At 42.1% G+C, this 21,884-nt stretch overlaps 1 protein-coding gene across 1 annotated transcript in view; it reads left to right on the top strand.

Annotated features, from left to right (window-relative positions):
- RP1 (RP1 axonemal microtubule associated) overlaps nucleotides 1-21,884 on the top strand; it is a 668,735-nt gene that overhangs the window by 631,251 nt on the left and 15,600 nt on the right. The window contains exons 53-56 of the mRNA XM_088469748.1: nucleotides 5,063-5,211; nucleotides 16,366-16,441; nucleotides 16,584-16,659; nucleotides 17,759-18,029. Coding sequence (XP_088325874.1) covers nucleotides 5,063-5,211; nucleotides 16,366-16,441; nucleotides 16,584-16,659; nucleotides 17,759-18,029 — 572 coding nt within the window. The remainder of the gene's footprint in view (nucleotides 1-5,062; nucleotides 5,212-16,365; nucleotides 16,442-16,583; nucleotides 16,660-17,758; nucleotides 18,030-21,884) is intronic.

The following is a 21,884-nucleotide window of genomic DNA, read 5'->3' as shown; positions in this document are numbered from 1 at the left end:
TCCCTATGGGAAGGAGGTCTGGCTCGCGAAGAGGGATCCTTTTGGATCCCTTCGCCCCTGTCAGGCTCCTTCCGCCGGACGTCGGGGCTCATGTGCACATACGTGACCTGTAGGTCACGCATGCGCACTTGTATCACGTCTCCTAAAGTGGCAGTGAAAAGATTTATTGCTCTGAAAGGAGCAGTGAGAGCGTTCGGGGAGACAGCTGATTTTCGGATCATCATTGCTCCAGTGCTCGTGGCGAGATAAAATGTTAATTATCCGAGCAGACCCCGATAATTAACATAATGAATAGAGCCCCATAGTGTTATGAATTAGTATAATACACACTTGACCACCGCCATATTATCCAAGTCATTCAGAAAAAAACTATTAAAAATCAATGATTTATGAATGGATTGTTTGCAATGGTATCTGGCTTTTTACACCATGTATGTTGTTTTTTTTGAATAGTGTATTTTCATAGCTCTTGTTTGTAATGTTGTAGGTGATGGAGAACAAAAAGACATGACAATGTCTGGTATTCTGTTATAGTTTCACTTAGCTTGTGAGAAACTAAACTTTACTGTATAATGTGCCTGATTCAACTCCAATGTTTAGTGATTGGCACATGTACAAGATCTGTATTGAGCATGTGCCAATTACTAACAATATTCCTCAGGTGCTCTAAGTTATCTAGACCTCAATAAAAAACAAGAGAATCCATAATGTAGTATATTTAAAATATTGTTCCTTGATGTCTCTTATAAAAATTACCCCCCTCTTATTCAGACTCGTACCATTAGGGATCGTCTTCTATGAATAAAGTAGACAAACCAGCATAGATAAAAACTTGTGGCTCTCCTCCAGAAGTGAGATTTCCTTTCTTTTTAAGAAACACAGTCTCCAACGTAGTATATGTGAAGAAAAACAATCCCAAAATAGTGTAATACTATTTAATTCCAAACACAAATTAAAACATGAATTTAAAATATATAATAAAACAAGTGCGAGTGAGGAATGAATGGACCCTCACCAGATGAATTGGTCTACCCGTAGACAACAGCGCATAAGTTCAAATATCAGGCATCCCCGGTAGCTGTCAAACGGACCTGCTGGGAAGTGTCCAGAAAAATCCCCACTCAGCTCCTCCTTCAACGCGTTTCGATACGTCTGTATCTTTTTCAAGTATACCTGACATCTGGTGAGGGCCTGAGGAATATTGTTGGTAATATTTTTCTGTTTTAAATTTTCTGGTGGTGTGTGAGTGACACTTTCTTTTATCTTCAACCACGGGCTGCTTTAGGGCGCACGGTACTATTGCCACTATTTTCTGTTTTTAATGTGCGCGAAATCGCTTGCAGTGCCCTTAAGCCATAGAATAATTACCATGCTGCGGGCATTTGGGGGCAGGGGTGGCAACAAGGTCTGTTTTACAATACGAGGACGTCACCCACATTTTGTAGGCATGCCACGGCCAGGGATTGCATTTCAGATTTCCTGGCCCCGGCAGTGCAGTTCCAGCAGCCAGTATTCAGATGGCCGATGGCTGCGACCATTGTGACCGATGGTCATGATGGTGATCTGATGCAATATCGTACAACTCTGAATCAGGCCCAATGCTTTTTTTTTTAGGAAGAGTTGTGCTTATCAGATGTGATCAGTGGCAGATAATTGTTGCTTATTATTTTTAGATGTCCAATTTATACTGTACAGCTGCATTTAATTCATACTTACCGACTTTGAATACATCCTTTCTGGGAGAGCTGCTGCTGCAGACTGGTTCGGGGGGTGGAGTCAAACTGGTGATGTAATTATGGCCCGCCCCTTCCAACCGGAAATGTTCTTAATTTGAAAGTCCGCGAAGAGGGGACGGGGCTAAATTATGCAAATTGCACTGTTTAGCCCCACCCCCTCCTCGCAAACCCACAAATTCTCCATTAAATCTTCCCATCCTGCCTGCTTCAAGCTAGGAAGTAGAGTAATTTAATTTAGAGGGAGTAATTTAATTCTGTGAAGATGTCACTAAAAGCTGCTGCTATGCAATTTGTGCAACTAAAAAACCATTTGTCACCCATGAAATATTTTTTTATTCTGTAGATATATGTTGAATGAGGATACATACTTCTGTTTCTGTTTCATTGTACATTTTGTACAATGTACTTAGCTATGCGGTATTGTTTATGTAAATTTCCCTCCTTTCCTGTGTCAGATCTAAGCTTATTACTTAATAGTACATTTTATCCCTCATCTGACAACCTCTGAGAATGTGATGAGAGTAAATCTTCATCCTTATTAGCCATTTGAAACTACCTGTCACATTGCAGTGCTACTGTCTCATCAGGCTCCTGCTCCAACTGCTGTGAATAGTCAATAGAACTTAACAGTAATATTGGTTATGCTTAGTTTTCAGCGCAGTTAGGGGTCTATTCAGGATGTTAATTATCAGGACCCTGATAATTAATATTCTAATTCGCCGCGGACGCCAGAGCAATTCATCATTGCTCCGGCGTGGAGACAGTTGCGAAAATCAGCTGTCCCCGCGAGCGGCTTCACTGCTCCTTTTGGACGCTACTTCTAGAGCCCCAATGTCCGGCGGAAGGAGTCAGATCCCTCTTAGCAACCCGGGACTACTTACCATAGGGAAGGAGCAGCTAGCACGAGCACTCACCATCTGAAAATGGCACTACTGAGGGCACTGTATAAGGGGCACTACTGGGGCACTGCATAGGGGGACCACTACTGGGGGCACTACACAGAGGGGACCACTACTGGGGGCACTACATAGGGGGGGACCACTACTGGGGGCACTACATAGGGGGCACTGTATAAGGGGCACTACTGAGGGCACTGTATAAGGGGCACTACTGGGGGCATTGCATAGGGGGGACCTTTACTAGGGTCACTACATAGGAGGGAACTGTATGTGGGATACTACTGGGGGCACTGCATAGGGGGACCACTACTGGGGGCACTGTATAAGAGGCACTACTGGGGAGTGATGGGCCTTTAATAAATCATATTTATTTGCCTGCTGCATTCATGTTTTTTAGTGGTAGACGTGTGTGTGTGTGTGTGTGTGTGTGTGTGTGTGTGTGTGTGTGTGTGTGTGTGTGTGTGTGTGTGTGTGTGTGTGTGTGTCTGTGTGTACCCTGTCATAGGCTGAGTGGTGTATTTTACTGTAGTGGTCCTAAATCCTGTATAATCTCTCTTTCTCTCTCCCTCTCTCTCTCTATATATATATATATAATATATATATATAATATATATATTTGTGGCTCTGTATTTTTTCATTGGTCCGGTAACCAAGGATTTCGAAATCCTGTGTTTGCCACTGCATCTCTGGTAACGCAACCCAGCTGTCGCCTATGAGAGAATGAGGCCAGGAAATCTCAGTCAGCTGATGGAGATCCTGCCCTCTTCCCTCCCCCCCAACAGCAGCGACATGCCCCCATTTTGGGAAAAGGAGGCCGTCACCACCCCCTCCCTACACGCAAACATCAGCAGACCCCCGGCATCGGAATTCCGAACGCCAAGACAACACCGACGCCGAAATCCCGACATGACTCGAGATGCTGATGTTGGGATCCCAGCAGACTGCATCCCGATCGTAAGGACACCGCGGAAAGGTGAACATCAGCTGCGGGGGAGGGTTTAGACACTAAGGTTTAGGGGCCCCAGGGTGGTGTTAGCGTTAGGCTCTGTGGGAGGGTGGAGGTTAGCGTTAGGCTCTGGGAATGGGGGGTTAGGTTCAGGCACCACCCAGGGGGTTTAGGCTTAGGCACTAAGGGGGGAGGGTTAGGGTTAGGCACTAAAGGGGGAGAGTTAGGTTTAGCACTTACCGGGAGGGTTAGGGTGCAGGGTAGGGAGAGTTAGTATTAGGGTACAGGAAAGGAGGGTTAGGGGGTAAATAGGACAGGGGAACCGTACTCACCATTCCCCTGTCGGGATTTCAACCTTAGGGATGCCGCTGTCAGTGTACTGACAGCCGGCATCCTGTCCATACCGATTCCTCCACGATAACCCGCTTTGTGAACAGCAACAAGCACAGAAAAGCCCTGTTTACTGCAAAACAGGGCGTGGTGTATAATCACTAATAGGATATTAATGAGGTCATCATGTCAGCAATTTATCAAATAGTGATAAATACCCTGTAACCTTCCCAGGTCAATGATCACTATGTTATGAGAAGGCAAAAACATCACAATAAATGTGTAAAAAATAAACATAATTATCACTGGGACATTGCAAGAAACACCTTAATCCTTATGAAACTGATTATAATATGCGAGATTCATCACAGTATATTTTCACAATGTAAATCACCCATTGTGGTCATGTAGGTATCAACTCAATTAAATCTAACCTTATTGTTGGATTTTGTCTTTTTTAAATTGAAAGATATATTGGGTTTAATTCAGAGAGCACATAATTATAACACATAATGTGGCAATACATACTTATTTATCCATGTATGAAAACATTATTTATATAAGCAGCTATAGGTCAGCTCTCCTCTCATTGTATAGTTTACAATTTACATTTATGATGTAAGCACAGAGGATTTGAGGAGAGGTCACATGGTGCACAGTTACAGCCAGATACATTAACAGAAATTACCTAAAAAATGTCCCTTCTAGTTAATTATTTCTGAAGTGACCCAGTACCATTAACAGAATAAATTTACACAAATGTAGCCGTCTTACTGTACCTTTATTTATAAGAATTACTTAACTATAATAGCATCACTTAACCTCTACTTTGTCCTGATACTCATCTTAATTATATGTGAAGTTGCATAAAGTGAGATAACCTGAAATGCTGGTAAAACATGTGATAAAAATATTATTAACTATCCTGTTAGTTTCATTATTCTTACAATAATAATAATTTGTTTTAAAGGTTGACTCCCTTAAAAAAAAATCTCATATATCTATCTATCTATCTATCTATCTATCTATCTATCTATCTATCTATCTATCTATCTATCTATCTATCTATCTATCTATCTATCTGTCTATCGCCATTAACTGAAAATTCCCAACTTCCATTTTGTAATGCTTCTGTCCTTATAATTTTGCAGCTGTTACGTATCATGTAACCTTATTTTCTGCTGATATGCTGGAGAACAAAAGTAAGTTGCATTTTGGAATGTGCTTGTATGGGAAACATGGTGACACTGGACACAGATATGTTAACTGGCAGCTTGCACAGGATGAGAATGGAGATGAGGTAAGCCAACGTACACATTTATGACTATTGCATAGTAAATAGGATGTATAAATTCAGATTTGTCCTCACTAATTGGTTGTCCATATGCCATATGGCGCAAGTCGCCCAGCGTGACTAAGACATTTAGAGAGTAGCAGCTTACCATATTTTTCTTTAAATTATGTATCTTTGGGCAGTATTCAATTGTTTCGCCCCCTTACACGCCCAACAGGAGCCATTCAATTGTTGCTCCTGTTGGACGAGGTCAGCTGCTGGCGCACCATTTCAGCTCACAGCCCCAGGGGTGCCCAAACAGCACTTTTCGCGATCGCACCCAGCACTTTTGTCGGTGGTAGCCATTTTATGTGGCTAAACCCGACAACTATGGGCACGAAAATCACTTAATGGTACCGTATGTCGCTTCACAGATGCAGCAAAAATCCACTCACAGTGTACCAGGCTGCGAGTTTAATGGCAAGGGAATTGGAACTCGGCGCGAGGAAAAGCCGCGGCCGCTCTCATTAGAGTTCTTTTTACACAAATTTAGACTCAGCCGCATACAGATATACAAATGTCCCACATCAAATTGATCTGTGTAAGTTACAAGTACAGTTTTGTCGCTCCGAGACAGTTTTATTTATGCAAATAAGACGCACATTTTAAAGCGAGAAATATGTTTGAAGTCGTGCAAGACCTGGTGCACCAAGAAAGGCTATTGGGCGCGACTGAAGCAGCAGTAAGAAAGGACACATCTCTACCTAGGATAAAACAGATACTTTTACTACAGTTTAAGACTTTGGGGTATATTTACTAAAGTGCAGGTTTGTAGAAGTAGAGATGTTGCCCATAGCAACAAATCAGATTCTACTTAACATTTACCTAGCAGCTTCTAGAAGATAATACCTAAAATCTGATATGGTTGCTGTGGGCAACATCTCCACTTCTAAAGACCTGACCCCTTTGTTTTTGTTGAACAAATGAGAACACCTGTACTATGTGACTTGTATTTTGGGACACAAGAGCTACAGGTATTAGTGAAAAGGAGATTTACCATAAATGATCCTGATCTCCTGTTCTCCATTTATGTTCCTAGTTAAGACATATACACAGTCTGAAAGACTTATTAAGCTAACAGGATTTAGGCTTGGCAGTACTGTAGATAGATGCACAGCCACTGTGGAAGAACTGTATAGTCTGTTTCTATATTGATAGCAGAAGGACAACTTTTATGAGTAACATATTTCTATGATGCCGTTTTCTGAGCAGGGCACATCATATACCAAATTGAAGGTCTTGGTCAGTAGATTTGCTGAAAAATATTAGCATTGTAATTGGTTGTTTCTTTTCTGAGTTATGTGGCAAAATATCCACCCGCCATTTACAATGCATCACCATTGTGCGCTGGAACATGTGACAGTTGGTGAACTCTCTCTGTGCACCCGCTGGGTGACCAGGAACATGTGACCTGCTGGGTTATCTGGAAACTGTGTCAGTTACTGACCTCTCCTTGTGCACCTGCTGGGTGACTTTGAACACTGCTGGGAAGTCTGGAAACTGTGAGAGTTATTTGCAGCCACATATATCAGCGTGTCTTGTGGGAACTTCAATCACCAATTGCTGTGTTATTTAATTAATCACCTCACATTGTGTACACCAAACATGCATAGAGGCTGACCTCAAGGACGGCTGCATGGTGGAACTCTAATAGGTTGCCTATAGCGCACCGCTCAAAGACCTTAAACAATGTATAACAAGATCAACTGATATGCCGCTTGCATTGGGCATGATATATTCACCACAATACTACCCTTTGGGTCCTATGGACATACAATGTGTGAAATGTGGTGCCCTACACTTCTTGGTAAAGGAGATTAACAACCATTTTTCAGACTGATGTCACACTGGAAAGGTTTTGTTGCCCAATGTGTTTGTTCCACCATATTTAGCAGAACTCTTTATAACAAAAGTATGGACTCAAATATCTATAAAAACCTCCATAACTAAGGCAGTTACCACTGGGATTTCCCAGTTTTGATTATTAATCATATATCAGCAGTGGCGTAACTAGGGCAGGGCGAGCAGGGTGCGTGCCCTGGGCGCCGTGGGACCGGCGGCGCGGGGGGGTGCCGCCGGCCACGGTACCGGCCCGCCCACCCTAGTTAGCCAGTGTAGCGCCGACCGCAGTGTGTGCGGTCAGCGCTACACATTTACACAGGACCGGCGCTAGGCTTCCAGCGCCGGTCCTGTGCTGCACAGCTGAGCCCGTTCCCTCCCCCTGAGCGCTTGCCCAATAGCGGTAGGATGCGGGCTCAGGCTGTGCATAACACATGCATCGCCGCCAGCGGTGATGCGTGTGTTAAACAGCAGCCAATGAGAGTCAGAGAGACTCTCATTGATTGCTGCAGCACCCACTGCAAGTCCGGCTCCTGCAGTGGGTAATGGGACAGACGTCATGATGTCATGACGTCTGTCCCATAATGCTGAGCGCGCCAGCCCGGGAGGACTGGCGGGCGGCGGGAGCGGTATCACGAACCGGAGCAGCAGCAGCTTGGATTCAGGTAAGTATATTTTTATATATATATATATATTTTTTTTTAACCTATCTGCACTACTGGGGGCACAACGGGAGAGGGGGGGTGGCTACTACTGGGGGGAACTCTACTGGGGGTGGGGGCACAATAGGGAAGGGGTGACTACTACTGGGGGCACCATTATTGGGAGGACCTCTACTGGGGGCGGGGCTACTACTGGGGGCACTTATTCGGGAGGGGGAACCTCTACTGGGGACTACTACTTGGGGGGGGAACTACCACTGGAGGCATTATACAAGGGGTCTACTACTAGAGGCACTGCACTGGGGGGACCACTTTACGGGGGCAATAATAGGAAGGGCCACTACAGGGGGCACTGGATAGGGGGGATCACTATTGGGTGCCTGCATAACGGGACCACTACTGGGAAAACTGCATGGGGGGGACTACTGCTGGGGGCACTATATAAAGGGCACTGCATAGGGGGGGACTACTACTGGGGGCACCATATAAAGGGCACTGCATAAGGGGATACTGCTACTGGGCGCACTGCATTGTGGGGACTGCTACTGGGGGCACTGCATAAGGGGGAACACTACATGGGGCACTGCATTTGGGGGGGCACTACTGGGGGTACTGAGTAAGGGGAACTAATTGGGGGCTGTATAAGGGGGACCACTGCTGGGGATACTGTATAAGGGGCACTACTATGGGCCTGCATAAGAGGGACCACAACTGCATACTGTATATCAGTATGTTTTTATTTCTTTGCATATGTCTCCCACTCCAACTAATGCAATATTCTCCTATCAGGCATTCATCTCACCATTTTGCCCCCCTGTTCATTCCAACCTAAATGATGCATCAAGTCTGATTTTCCTCTCTGAATACTCTATATCCACTGCATCATTGCAGAGCCATAACTAGACAGTTTGGCGCCCTGAGCCCTGTACTGTGACCTGGGCCTCCTGGCTGTTAAAAAATTCAAATTTTTCAAGCTCTCCACTTTATAATGGCTGTTGTGGCATATTAGCTTACTCTCCTGGAATTCTGTGAAGCTATCCTAGACTCCAGGCGAGTACATTAGCCTTGTGGATCTCACACCTAATAAAGCAGTGGCACACGCAGGGGGGTTTCTGATTACCCAGAAACCCCTCTGACGAACCAATTTTTTATTTCAGAGACAGAGCCTTGTCTCTGCCTGTGCAGTCTGCATGGTGAGTGGGCTGCCTACAATTGCATCTGCTGCGCATGCGCGTCAGTTTCTCAGATGCCTCTAATAGACTGAATACAGATGACCGACAGAGCCACAGCAGCTCCGCTTACATCATGCCATCTGTTATCCAACTCTGGTAGCCAGCCTCCTACTCTCCTCTGCTCTTGGTTTATGTAAGTATGGTATGTATGTATGTATGTATGCTATGTGTTTGCAAGTACACTGTGTGTGTGTATGCTATGTGTGTCATATTTATCAACTGAAGAGATAAAGAAACCAACTCAGGAAACAACAAACATACTGTATAATTTAAAAAAAAAATTTCAAACAAAATAAAGTGAAATAATAAAAAACAAAATGTTTGTTTCTAAAACCCAGGGTTATTTAAAACCTGAAAAAGCTGATACTAACAGGGTTTTTAATTTAACCTTTTCGCAGTGACCGTACTGTGGATATATATATACATACATACATACAGTATATATAACAAGAATGAGGGCAGATTTATAAAGGAGACAACTTCAAAGTTCAAGTTCAAACAGGACCCATTGCATCACTTTTTCGGGTTTATTGCAACCAGAATACAGGATTACAGGTTGCAATAAACCCGAAACGTTGATATTAAAGAACCTGTTTGAAGTTGTCTTGATAAACCCGCTCAGTGCAGCTGCCATGTTCTTGTTATTCAATTCACCTCTGACTGGCACTTTGGTTTTGAGATATGTGAATGGGAGTGCTGGCTCTATGGATGTATTATAATATATCTTGCAAATGTCCAGACCTGCATCGGTTGTGTAATCTGACATCTTGTGAGTCAGTTTGAACATTGGCTATGCTGCTCATGGCAAGGCAACGTGAGTCATTGCAGTTCGAACAAGGCATCTTAGTGGGTGCCCGACGGAGGGGATATTCCGTTTCCGAAGTTGAGTGGACATTCAACATTCCTCGAACTACGGTGTCCCTTGTGTCCCTCATAGAGGTCATTACCACCCACCACGGACAACGCAGTGGCTGACCACGGGTGCTTAATGATCATGACCTGCGGCATCCATCCAGAATTATCTGTGGTAACAGACCAGCGACACTGGCTCAAATCACATCCACATTCAATGTAGGAGGTACCAGATGCATATCCAGCAGGTCAGTGCAGCATTCTTTAGCTTCCATGGGATATAGGAGCAGAAGACCCACCAGAATGCCCCTATTTACAGTACAACACCGGACAAAGTAGCTCACCTGGGCCCGTGATGTTGCTAATTGGACCCTGGAGGACTGGCAACATGTGGCATGGTCCCACAGTTCCAGTATTTTCGGGCTGGTAGTGATAGTAGGGTTTTGTTTGGAGCAGACCACATAAGACCATGGACCGCAGTTGTTAAAAAGACACGTGCCGGCTGGTTGTGGTTCCATAATGGTGTGAGATATGTTCACGTGGCATGGGTTTGGTCCGCTGGTCCGCCTGAACACGTACTGCAATTGACCGGTAACTGCTATATTGCATTGACCATTTCCAGCCCTTCATTGACTTAATGTACCCCACATTGTTGGAATATCCGTTTCAGCTATAACTTTTAGATGGAAGCTCTCATGGACATAAGCTTTGCTGTCCTTTGTATGCATATCTTATTATGTCTGTATTGTATGTTCCCTGGTTTCCTCACTGTGCAGCGCTGCAGAGACCTATGGCATTTTACAAATCAATGACTATAGTAATAATTCTATCTTTTTGAAAGACTTCTTTTACATACAGGTTTAATATATGCACAATATAAAAAAAATACGTGAAAAGGGAACACACAATAATTTGTGCCCTTGCTGTACATGTTTGTGTGAAATGTGGTCCTTCCTGTTCATTATTATTACTGGTTAATGTTCAGTCTTATCTGCCCAGAACATTGAATTTTGTATCAATGACACTATGGAGCTATCAGTCACTGAAACTAAATAAGAAGCAAAATATAAAATATGTATTCTGTGTGTGCATCATTATTTTTTTGATCTTTTATTTATAAGGCAACACATAAAGTACACAGCACCAATTACAGAGTAAACATACAAAACATTTCAAATTAGACAAGGGGCCAATTGTAATAGATGTTTAGAACATGTGAGAGTTTAGCAGTAAACTCTCACACTCTTTAAGCTCGCCCAATGTAATAGAGTCTGAGGACATGAATACTTGCATGTTTTTTAGACTAAAAAAACTCTCACGATTTAAATTCTCATCCAGAAGTTTTCCCATTTTGAAGATACAACTCGACCAATGTAATAGTGTGAGAGTTTACTGCTAAACTGTCACATTTTCAAAACTCTCACCCTATTACATTTGGCCCAAGGTATCAGATCTTAAGTACAGAACATAAGGAATGCCGTAGCAGAAATAGCAAATGTTATTATCACATAAGATAAGGAAGGACTGAAACCTGGGGCATGGGTTGAGCAACTGACTGAAGCTATTGTAGCAGGTGTCACGGGTTGTAATCAAATCAGTGTTCAGTGAACCTGTACTCAATATATGGGCGAGCAGGCAGAATTAGAGTAGCTGAAGGGTAGAGAGAGGGAACGTAGTAGAGCACTGGTAACATGGAGTGGGCTAGGGAAGAATAAGAGGGAGGAGGGCCCTGCTCATAAGAGCTTACATACTAAGGAGTAGGGAAGAACAGTTGGAGGGTAAACTGGGAAAGAAAGATAAATGGTGGGGTTTGGAGAAGTATTGATTTAAGAGGGGGGTAGGTACACTGCAATAAAAAGGACCATTTTAATGGCACATTTAAAAGTGGAACGGCTGGTAGAAAGTCTGATTAGGCAAAGGAGTGAGTTCCAGAGGATGGGGGCACCTCTAGTGAAGTCTTGGAGGCATGTGTGAGCAGAACCGGCTCTAACCAATTTGGTGCCCTAGGCAAGATTTTGCCTGGTGCCCCCTAGCAGATAATCCCACCACAATACACTCTGCAGACACTCTCCCCCACCTCTTCATACATGATACTCAGTTTTCACTTACCTCTTAGGTGTCCCTTCCCCACTTTTCTTTCTTCCTATTCTTCCTTCCTTTAGGAGTCTGGCAGAGGGCATCAAATTGTGATTAATTTGCCCCCATTTTAACATATCTATTACATCTCTCTCTCTCTATAGATAGATACATATATAGCTACATGTACACAGATACAGCACACACAGTGATCCATTTGCTGCCCAGCTCACAGCACCCCTCTCAGCACAGCGCCCGTGGCCTCATCTAGTACCACTTACCCAGCACAGCACCCCTGTCGTCATCCAGCACCCCACATACAGAATAGCTCCCCTGGCTTCATTATGCACCCCTTTCCCAGCACAGTACCCCTCATCCATATAATGCAGAGTGTGTCACAGTGAGGGCCATATAATGCAGAGTGCATCACAGTGATGGCCATATAATGCAGAGTGCGTAGCAGTGAGGACCATATAATGCAGAGTGCGTAGCAGTGAGGACCATATAATGCAGAGTGCGTAGCAGTGAGGACCACAGTGGCAAATGCAGGATTTCCAGAGGGGGGTTTCCAAATGCTTAATTTTAGAGTGAGTGTGGCCAGTCAATGAAGAGGGCAGAATTAGTACTTAACCAGCTTTAATAAGCGTCATACAAAGTGTATTGTGTGTCATAATTCCAGCATATACAGGACCAGTGATCACAGTAAGCCCTTATATGCGCCATCCTGCCTGAGATGAATTTTGTTTATTTTATATGTGGGCACCATTCCAGAGTATTGGAGCAAGTCCAGGAGCCTGGAGGAGCAGTAGAAGAACCTAGCACTTCCCTGGACGCATATGTACATATTGGGCTCTATAACAGTGCATCCCTAACACTGCATGTTTTCCATATCTTCTAGTTGGTGCAGATGTTATTTATTACTGGCTGATACATGTTATAAGATCCACAGATGGTGCTAATTATTTCATTTGTGATACTGAGAAGAACATGCAGCACTAGTAACATCAGTAATCTATTATATTACTATTTCTATTGTGGTCATGGTGTGGGCTGGGGAGGGGGGTTTACAGGCAGATGGAAACCCCCCCTGCGTTTGCCTATGGACCATATAATGCAGAGTGCATAGCAGTGAAGGCCATATAATGCAGAGTGCGTAGCAGTGAGAGCCATATAATGCGGAGTGCATAGCAGTGAGGGCCAATAATGCAGAGTGCATAGCAGTAAGGGCCATATAATGCAGAGTGTGTAGCAGTGAGGACCATATAATGCAGAGTGCATAGCAGTGAGGGCCATATAATGCAGAGTGCGTAGCAGTGAGAGCCATATAATGCAGAGTGCATAGCAGTGAGGGCCATATAATGCAGAGTGCGTAGCAGTGAGGACCATATAATGCAGAGTGCATAGCAGTGAGGACCATATAATGCAGATTGCGTCACAGTGAGGGCTATACAGTGCAGAGAGCGCAGCAGTGAGGACCATAAAACACAGAGAACAGTGATCAGTGACCCACATATTACTTATAACACAGATAACAAAACATACCCCTTACACACATACACATAAAATTAATACACCCAACCCACACACACACTACTTTAATACACCATGACCACCCCACCACAGAGAGCAAAACACACTCCCTTCGTAGAAAAAAAAACAAATACACCTCTCCCCATTGCATACAGATACCACCCCCCTAGATGACACTGGCACTTACCTGTCCTGGAAGAGGATGTGTGGTCCCTGCTGGGGCTGGTCTCCATGGCACAGGAAAGGAGAGAAAATAGAAGAGCCTGTGAGTGAGATGACAGTGGATAGACTGGAGAGGAAGGGATGGGGACCCGTAGTTAGGGGGCGGGGTCTCGGGCAGGGAAAGCAGTGTGCATGTAGAATAGACAGGGCGAAGACCCAAGGTTAGGGGGAGTGGTATCAGGCAGGGAAACAAGTGTGCATGTAGTCTAGACAGAGCGGGGGAACGGAGACTCAGGGGGGAGAGTCTGGGTGTGAGGCTGTATAGTGACAGCCTGGTCAGAGTGAGGATCCTCCGGCCACAGTCAGACTACCCGCGGCCAGCCGCAGCGCAGAATACTACTGTAATAATGAGTCAGTGTGACTCATTATTAGCAATACAGGCCCCTTCTTTGTCGCAGGACCTGGTGCATTGAGGACCTGCTGCACCGCTAATAGTTCTGAGCCACAGGATGCCCCTTAGGCATTCTAAAAGCCCTAGGCATTTGCCTGGAATGTCTATGCCTAGGGCCGGCTCTGTGTGTTAGGGAAAGTGACCAGGGTGGAGGAGAGGCGCTGGTCAGAGGAGAAGCAAAGATGGCAGGAGGGAATGTGGGCAGAGAGTAGGTTGGAAATGTAAGGAGGTGCAGAGTAATTTAAGGCTTTGTAGGTTAGGGTGAGGAGTTTGAACTGGATTCTGAGAGGTATGGGGAGCCAGTGAAAGTGGTTGTGGAGAGGTGGAGGCAGAAGCTGTATGGTGGGAGAAGAAAATGAGATGTTAAGAATGAATTGAAGTGGGAAAAGGCAAGGGAGGCCTGAGAGGAGGAGGTTACTGTAGTCTAAGCCAGAAATTATGACAGAGTGACATGACATGAATGAGAGTTCTGGTGGCATATACTTTATTTTTTATCAAGACTGCCTTCATCAATTGTTTTCTTTAAATCAACACATAGGTGCTGAAGCAGAGTTGTATGTACCAGAGTTACATCGCCTTTTTTATTATCTATACCACCATATTCACAATGTCTGATCTACACCAGTGCCAGCCGTTCTATTGAATTCCCTCAAGTTCTCTAATTTTTTTTAACTGCTTTGCTGCTAATATACTGTATAAGACATTAAACGTCACTATTGTACAACATTCTATGTTTTTATTAGTTACTTTTCACTATTTAAAGTACATGTTCTCAATGTACCCAGTAAGTGAACTAGTTAGTGAGTCACAATAGATTTAACAAAGCTCCAGATTATTCTCAGTACTTTCATTTCATTCCATTTGATTAGTCATCAAAAAAAGAATGCTTGTTCGCATGGCAGCCAGCTATAGATAAAAGTCAAGGTTAGCCGGAGACATAAACCTTTTAAAAAAAAGTTGATCTCTATAATAAATCTAAATAACCTCTAGTTTGCTCATGTTTTAAAGTGTACAATTATATTGTTCTCATATTGGTATATGTTATGTATACTTCTTTCAGGACCGCAACTAGGGGGGGGGGGGGCTAAGGGGGCACGTGACTCAGGTGCCGGATTTGAGGGGGTGCCGGTAGGCTAGGTTGCTGCACAGAGACACCGTCAGTCTAATGTGGTGCCGGTCGCAAGCCAATCAGTGCTGCGGGTCCGTGAACTCCAATTGGTTCACGAGCGGCGCCACATTACAATGACGGCAATACTGACAGTTCCCCAGCATGTGGCAGTCCCGTTCCGCACCCCCCGAGCTCACCCACCGCACAGCCCTGGCAGGTAAGAGAAGGGAGATGGGGCCTTACTGTGTCTTAATGTAACAGAGGCCTTACTGTGGCATAATGTGTAAGGAGCCTTACTGTGGCATAATGTGTAAGGAGTCTTACTGTGGCATAATGTGTAAGGAACCTTACTGTGGCATAATATATAAGAGCCTTACTGTGGCATAATGTGTAAGGGGCCTTATTGTGGCATAATGTGCAAGGGTCCTTACTGTGGCATAATGTGTAAAGAGCCTTACTGTGGCATAATGTGTAAGGAGCCTTACTGTGGCATAGTGTTTATGGGGCCTTACTGTGGCATAATGTAAAGGGGACCTTACTGTGGCTTAATGAGTAAGGGGCATTACCGTGGCTTAATGAATTAGGGGCATTACTGTGGCTTAATGTATAAGGGGCATTACTGTGTCATAATGTGTTTTAAGGGACATTACTGTGGCATAATGTGTTGTAAGGGACATTACTGTGTGGCATAATGTGTTGTAAGGGGCATTACTGTGGCATAATGTGTTATAAGGGTCATTAATGTGTGGCATAATGTGTTATAGGGGGAATTACTGTTTCACAAAACCACACACCCTTTTCGTCCTCTATGTTGTATTTTTTTTTGGGGGGGGGGGGCACCAAATTATGGCCTCGCCCCGGGTGACAAAAATCCTAGTTTCAGCCCTGGTAAGACATACAATAACCTGTATCCTGCCGCTTCTACCCAACTCTGTGAAGTGGTGTTTAGACTGAATTTCTTGTTATCGTTTGTGTTTATTTCCCTTCATTGCATTGGATTTAAGTCAAATGGAGTATGATCTCCTGCACAGTAAAGCGAGCATCATACTGTGTGTGACATTGTGACAGGAAATGTGTGACAAATGCATTACATTCAATTACTTGTATCTAAAGGTGGACTTAATTAAAATGTTGTGATGTGAGCCAGACATGCTCATGTTCCTATTGCTGTTTAGATTTCTCAGTAAACAGGCTGCTCTTTCTTCACAGTCATTTACAGCTGTATTAGACGCGGTTGAGCTAGGAGAAGTACATCAGGCTGTTATATCAATAAGCTGCAGAGATGGTGGGTTCCACTTCATTTATACTTTAAGTATAGTACAAAATAAATTGTTTTAGTTTTACTAAAAAAGTACAGTATGATATAAAATATACTGTACATGTATTATCATCATTACTGACAAAATATCCTTGTAATTACTCTTTAGATTGCCAGCTGCATATCAAAAGACTTCATGTTATGGAACCTTCAAGTAAAAAGCTCTACGTGTTTGATGTAAATGAGTAAGTTTACATACATTGTGCTTTAATAGTTAGCTTCCACATGCTGTAAGTAGTAAGTAGCAGGGATATTTAGGAGGGACTAAATACTACCACAATATCTATTTGCTCAATACATATTTATAGAATTTGCTGGACGATGCTTCTGTCAGATGACCCTCTTGTACTGTATAAAGGTAGGTACACACTATATGATATATCGTACAATCTTAGTAGTGTTAAACAATCTGCACGACCATCGTATAGTGTGTACACCCAATCTATCATTTACACATGTCGTTCATCGCATTGTCCCATCTGATGTGCTGCATGTCTGACAGGACGATGAGATGCACAATGTGGTGCACATAGTGTAGTGTGTACTCCCGACCACACATAGGGCCTGATACAGAGATGTACGCCAATGCTGCGATTTTCACGGCTGTGGATGTGCGAAAATATGCTAATGCTACAGCATCCAGGACTTGTACTGAGATACCCGCCTGAACCATCGCAGATATCCGCAAATATCAACTTCCTCACTGAGTCTATGGTCACTGAAAATGGCCCACGTATCTGAGACGCCGGAGCCATGTTTCCTGCATACAGGATCACCGTTGGCGTATGGTACATTCCCTGAAAACGGTTGCAACACGCCTGTATTTTTCTCCCCATCACCTTCCACAGAATGGCCCCTGCCTATCAATCGCATGCTAATAAATCCTCTGGGCTAGCAATTCGCAATTCATTCGCCGCGCATTGCGGCCGTGGCGTATGCGCAGTCAGCTGATAATTGCTCAACTGTATGAACATCATCATAGGGTACAACTCTGTGTACACAAAATTGTGTGTTCTGGGATCGTATGATTGTAAGTGATATTGTATCGGCTGTCACATTATTTGTTACATTGTTCAGGTGTGTACCTAGCTTAGGTGTGTTCTTCTGACAGATATGCAATCCATTATGAAAAAATAATGATGTAATTGTTTATTAGAATGTATCTTGAACAAAACTTTTTTATTATTGTGTATAGTTATTGTATAAAGTATAATAGATGTGTTTTATACAGTTTTATCTGCTCATATGTATCATAATAGCTTTTGGATTCATTTACTTGCTTAGGGATTTTTCAGTTGGTGGCGATAAACCAGAGATAAGAAAAGAAGTTCTCATTTCCCAAGTTGTCCATGGCCACTCTGCTACCCCCAGTGAAATAGGAAATATGGAGGAAAAGCTGGAAGATCAGGAGATTATGGTGTACACGGGTGATGTTATGGGAGCAGGAACTGATGCCAACATCTATGTCACTTTATTTAGTGATAATGGAAACTCATTTGGACCTGTCCAGCTCAATAAGCCACTGCAGGATAAAAATCCATTTGAAAGGGGGAAGGTAAAACCAAATCATGTAAAGATAATTTCTAAATCATCCATGCGTATTTGTGTGTATGTACAGTACTTCATTTATATGAAGATTTTGCCCTAAAAAGTTCCTGACTATTTCACACAGTCAATGATTATGGGAGGAATATAATGAACAACTATTTGTCAAAATTGCAGATTTTTGAATCAGTATATAAAGCAATGAATTTTTAAAAGGCAACACCTGTCTGGTTCTTCTATAGCTGCTGCTGTAATCACATGGCGAAAATTGACAAGTCACAGTTCATTACATTTCCCCCTAGGTTCTCTCAGTTATATCTACAATATAAAATTGTTCTATCCAGTACCAATAAAAGTACTATTAAAAATTTTGTTAATTAACAAGAATAACAAAAAAAGCTTCACTTCTGCGTGGGAAGGTACATTTCCTTATAACATACTTATTGCTAGTGTCCCAACTTGGGTCTCTCTGGTGAAATCTCTGTGGTTCTAGTTGACTGTACATTGGTAACATGCCTGTCTCTAATAAACCACTACAGATCTTCCCATCTCTGTTACTGGAAATAGATTATCAAGCTGGCTATACACCAGTCCAACTTTCCTACAACTAGTTGGTTGGTTGGAATGAAAATCTGGTAATGCATGGGAGCAAATGACAGTCAGCCATTTGCTCCCAAACACCAAAAAACGGACGAAAGCTGTTGTTTAAATCAAACAGATTTAATCAACTTGCCTGAATAACCTTTTTTGTGTTTTCTGGTGCTTGGGAGCAAATTGCTGGTTTGTCATTTGCTCCCATGTATTACCGGATTTTCCTTTCAGCCAACCAACTAGTTGGGTGGTTGGAGGAAAGTTGGTCTGGTGTGTGGCCAGCTTTGCTTAGCTCACAAGTGGTAATACAGTACATAACCCATCCTTGGGTGGCTCAGTACATACCACTGTAATTCCATACATTGCTCTCAATCTTGTTTCCATGATAGCTTCTTTCTCCTCCTATTTGTTTCATGCCTAAAGATGATACTACAATGACTGTGAAACACATAGAAGACATGGAGGTTGTGGTTCATCAAGCTCTTGTGTAAAAGATGATATAACCTGGAACCCCAGCATAGTGCAGCTAATAGAATGAATTCATTTCCAAGAATATCTGTTTTTTTATTTTAAATATTCATTTTGAATCAAACCTACCTTATAAAGCATATTAAATAAGAGGAGATCCATAGGATGTCACCAGACATATTGACAACAGAAGTTATATTATGCATTTGGTATTTTTGAAAGGTAAGTACATTCAGAAGGAAGGAAGTATCTAGCGGCAATTTTTATTTAAAATGAGACTTTCCCTGACAATTTGGAAAAGATTTTATAGAAAATGACACAAGATGTCATCAGGTAGCTATTTGCCATTATTAAGTGACACAACACAGTGATCTCTTATAAAACTACAGACTATCCAAATGCACTTACCAGTTAGACTGGCATCCCAGTGACCATGCTCTCTAATTAGCTCCTATTATACGAAGAGGTTATAACAAATACATGTGGATTAATAAAAAAAATCACACATGCAGTGAAATAATTTGTATTTGCATTTTGTTACTTTCTTGCTCATTCTGAACATTTTGCATTTTAGCTCTCAGTTAGTAAAATGTATAATTATTTTTATTTGCCCATTAAAAGCACTTAATCCCTCTCAACAATTATTTCTGTTAGCATACATTAGTCATCTGAAGATAGAATCAGTGTGATTGTATTAGGACAAATGCTGACGTTTGCCACTTGTTCTGTTCTTGCTGGTATTTTTTTTAATAATATAAAGTGGTTTGCGGGAAGTATGTTTCATGATTCTTGAAAAAAAAAATGTGTTCATTGTACTTAACTGTAACCATTGGGCTCTAATGATTACAGTTAAATACAATGTTTCATGATTCTTGAAAAAAATTGTTGTTACCGTAATTGTATTTAATTGTAATCATTGGCCTCTAATAATTTCAGAATAGTTTATATATCATGAAGAGTACAGGGAATTTGCAGCCCAAACTAAAGACTAAAGATCTGGAATACCCGCACGATAAGTGTATTATAAGTCCTTCCTTATAGAAATTATATTGATAATACCAGTTTGAAATACTGAGTATAAAGTAATTTATATAGGAGGTGCACCCTGGAATACAATTAACAGTATAGACTAATATAAAGAAATCAGGTTAATCCTTTGTGGGGCACTCACGGACCAATTATTCTTACAATTTGACAAACTTAATGTCAACTAGACAGAGGAGATTATTACAAATATTAAAATATAACCTTTATTATTATTTGAAATAAAAAAGTTGTCCGCGAAATATAAGATAGTTCTGTATGCAATCATATATGGATCAACACAAATGTGATCCAAAAGAAATTAGATAAGTGAAAATTAAAAATTGTGAAATCACTGTATGTCTCCTGTGTGTTTTATTTCTTAAGCATATATAATAATATTCTATAAACAATGGTAAATGTATTAATCGGGTGTCTGTAGAGCTGAGGACAAATCGTACTTCTTATGATAAATAGATATGAAATCAAATAATATCCAAGGGTCTTGTCCCTTGATACTCACTACCACCTGTATTATCAAAAAATGAAGCGGTGTATTGTATTGCCTTAATGAGTGCCATATATATCCATGACCCATGTCACTATCCAGACTTAATAGGTTATTCTGGACAAAAATATAATGTAATAATCTTGGCTCTTGATGTATAGAAAAGAACACCGTGTTCACTTAGGAATTATTGCAAATCCCAGAACATATACATGACTTAAGGTGTATTCACAACTTCCGTATCACTTCCTCAAGGAGACATAAATAGAAATCATGTCTCAGACACTGACATCCTTCAAGGTCAATAGTGACCATTGGTTTATATAATAAAAACCTATTTAGGGGTTTTAGTAAATCCCACAGATGTCCCAATTAACAAAGAGCTTGTAATGAGGCTGATATAGTTTCTTATTTAGTCATGGGTCATTCCCTTATTAATAGGCACCGTTTATTCTTCCCTTTCTTAATATAAACAGCACAAGAAATAACTTCATATCATTCTTTCAGTGCAGTCTGTATAGTAATCTGGTCCATAAAGAGACCATTGTAACTAGCAATAAGCTACAAATGTAAAATGGGATACTTCAATGAATGCAGCTTCACAAAAACAATAAATACGTTGCTAACACTAGCAATCATGTTATTGATATATATTGAGATGATCAGGTAGTGGTGATCACCCTTGGTAGACTAACAGGTAAAGCACGTGGTCCCGCTTATTGTGTCTCATGTTATTATGCAATTGCAACAATGTAATATAATGTAGTAACGTGGATACAGAGAGTCAAATGCTCCCGCTTTTCAGTCCCACTATCTCTCAGACACCCTTCTTTTTACAGTATTATAGTTTCATAGTGGTTAACAAAATATAAGTTTAAAACATAGTACACACTAAATGGCGTGTGCCACGTGTCTTCTAACGTGCGTTTCACACAAACAGCTTAGTCATAGGGTCAACCCGTCTCCTGGGTTGACGGCTCTATCATATCATCCCCTGGCCAATTACAGCATCATTTCGGTTGATGGACATTCACTTCAGCCAATCGTTGTTCTCCCTAGTGAGTGACTGTTATGAGAGCCAATCAGGGCAGCCTGTCAGCTTTCCTATTGGTTCATAGCTGTGCCTGGAAATCCTTTTAGTAAACAAACACATAAAATCCAATACCTGTGACAATCGTAAATTACACATGCAAATCAATAGTATCATCAAGATCTACATAATATTTACAGATACAATGGATTCTAATGAGAGTCTAAACAGTAAGTTGCACATAT

The sequence above is a fragment of the Taudactylus pleione genome, unplaced genomic scaffold (genome assembly GCF_031769625.1).
Source record: "Taudactylus pleione unplaced genomic scaffold, aTauple2 ptg000093l, whole genome shotgun sequence".
Classification (NCBI taxonomy): domain Eukaryota; kingdom Metazoa; phylum Chordata; class Amphibia; order Anura; family Myobatrachidae; genus Taudactylus; species Taudactylus pleione.
Note: the sequence above shows the minus strand (reverse complement) of the source record. Positions and strands in the feature narration are given on the sequence as shown.